The 2069-nt window shown below is 42.5% G+C and overlaps 1 protein-coding gene across 1 annotated transcript; it reads right to left on the bottom strand.

The window, feature by feature from the left end:
- Positions 1 to 632: 632 nt before the first annotated feature.
- LOC107727215 (POM121 and ZP3 fusion protein-like) lies at positions 633 to 1211 on the bottom strand. Its single transcript, XM_016537007.1, has 3 exons — positions 1009 to 1211; positions 860 to 948; positions 633 to 788 (listed from the first exon to the last, which is right to left on the bottom strand). The coding sequence occupies exons 1-3, from the start codon at positions 1182 to 1184 to the stop codon at positions 709 to 711; spliced, it is 345 nt and encodes a 114-aa protein (XP_016392493.1). The 5' UTR covers positions 1185 to 1211; the 3' UTR covers positions 633 to 708.
- Positions 1212 to 2069: the final 858 nt, after the last annotated feature.

The following is a 2069-nucleotide window of genomic DNA, read 5'->3' as shown; positions in this document are numbered from 1 at the left end:
TAATTTTCGCCACTAGGTGCGTATTCAAAATAAACAGACAAAGGTGTAGTTTATGACGCTGTGACTGTGGAATCATGGGAGTTGTCATCTTCATCCCCACAGCCAATGCAATCTGCCGGGACTCGGGCAGAAATCATGTTCATGGATGAGCTAATGATTTATTAACGTAGAATGAAGCAGGGTGAGGCTGAAAACCATCGAAGCAAAACAAGGCCGCTGAATGAGCGTGACACCTGGCACGAAAGCAGCGGAGCTTTTATTATGCCACAGTCGACCACTTCTGCTCGTTCCAGTCGTGCATATGTGGGGGAGCGTTTTATCATACTAGATACATTTGAAAGTTATAATGCTACTGTGCAGTTGTCACTGGTCTATTAAAACCAAGCATCTTTGGTGTTTCCATGTTTTCTACAAAACCAGAAATCAAGGGGTTATGACATCATTGGCAGGCGACACACTGAAACTATGGACAGTCCGTGTCACTAGTTAAAATGGCTTATTTCTCTGGATTTAAACAATCTTCGAAACATTTGGGATAAAGTCGACAAAAAAATAAAAAAATAAACGTATGTATAATATATATATACACACACCTTTTCCTTCTAGAAAGAAATGTACAGTAGGACTACCAGTTTCCCCACATTTGCAATACATTCAAATCCAAATGGGTTAAACCACACAACACAAGAAACAATACATTTCCTCCATTTACTGAAAACCAGCTACAGTCTTCTGTCGATCTTGAACCATTACAGGACCGAGTGAGGCCTTGCCTTCCCACTGAATGCCTAGTAAGCAAATACCCAAGTTAAGTAGAGCACTTGAAGTGTCAAAAGCAATCTTAAAAGTAGCTACCTACCCCCAAAAGGAGCAGCATTTCCACCATCAGGACCACATGTTGAGTCACAGCAACCACAAGCCTGGTGGTTCCCATCAGCAGCAAGCCACCTGCAACAAGAAAAATCAGACACGGCACCTTCAACATGTTCTTAAGTAGCATGAACATACCCGTTGGAAAAGGAACAGGATTTGCGGAGAGCATCACTGGGTGCAGAAGCAAGAGTGGCCTTCACAATACACGTTATGTAGATCTGCAAGAGACGCAGTACAGAAGGACTGTATCCTCCCTGGAACATGAAGGCCTCCAGCTGGAACCGGATCTGGTCTTCCTGGGTTCGAGGCATGAAGCGGGAGCTGGAAGTTGTAGCCTTACCATCCACAAGGCACCTGATAAGCAACAAAGAACTCAATGGCATCGAGTCACTAGACCTTACCCCAATTCTCAGGGACAAAGTTGTGAAAGAGCAGCTTGTGAATGCATCAAGTGCCATAATCCATGCTGCGTCCCAATGTGGCTACTTATACTACGCCTTTAATGTACTCTTTAGGTGAAAAGGTACCATTTTGGGTTTAGTAAAAGAGTAGGCAAGCTTTGTTTAAATAGAACCCCAGCGCCGGGGTTTAATGTGTTTTGAACCCAACCGCTGGGTCAAAACCCAATAGCTGGGTTTGTCCCTTTTTAACCCAGTGCAGTTTGTGTGTAGTAGAGGAGTAGGCAAGCTTTGGGACAAGCTCTCACGTCATACAACTGAGTCTTTAACAGACCACTCAGTCACAGTTACACGCACCTTTCACTAAACTGGCCTGTTAATCAGCTTCAGTTAACTCCCCACATTGCATTTCCTACCGTATTGAGAGAGAAAAAAAAAAATTTGATCTGCCAGCCGTGGGTCTTTGTGTGGAGAACTCTGAAAAAAAAAAAAAGTATCTGCCAGCCGTGGGTTTTTGTGTGGAGAACTCTGCTCATTTTTGCATGATGCATTTAAAAGTTATTGGCCAAACGGATGTTTATAAAAGGTTAGAAACTGTCAGACAAAAGGCTGAAATCTCCTGCGTAAGTGCATTGCACACTAAAGTTTTACAAACAATTGACAACAGACAGACCATACAATTAAACAAATTCCTGTTTTTTTTTTTTCACGTGCATCTTATTCAGTTCTAGGACAGCCTGATGTACAAAAGGATTTTAATACTCAATTCAATCTTGGGACCTTGTATTGACAATTTGA

Source organism: Sinocyclocheilus rhinocerous, unplaced genomic scaffold (assembly GCF_001515625.1).
Source record: "Sinocyclocheilus rhinocerous isolate Xijiao unplaced genomic scaffold, SAMN03320098_v1.1 scaffold65, whole genome shotgun sequence".
NCBI classification, from domain to species: domain Eukaryota; kingdom Metazoa; phylum Chordata; class Actinopteri; order Cypriniformes; family Cyprinidae; genus Sinocyclocheilus; species Sinocyclocheilus rhinocerous.
This window is presented reverse-complemented; position numbering and strand designations above follow the sequence as displayed.

Coding starts and splice junctions, on each gene's coding strand:
- LOC107727215 (XM_016537007.1), bottom strand. CDS start 1,184: ATGCCTCGAACCCAGGAAGACCAGATCCGGTTCCAGCTGGAGGCCTTC. Junction 949..1,008: donor TCCTGTTCCTTTTCCAACGG/GTATGTTCATGC, acceptor TTCTTGTTGCAG/GTGGCTTGCTGCTGATGGGA. Junction 789..859: donor AAATGCTGCTCCTTTTGGGG/GTAGGTAGCTAC, acceptor TTTGCTTACTAG/GCATTCAGTGGGAAGGCAAG.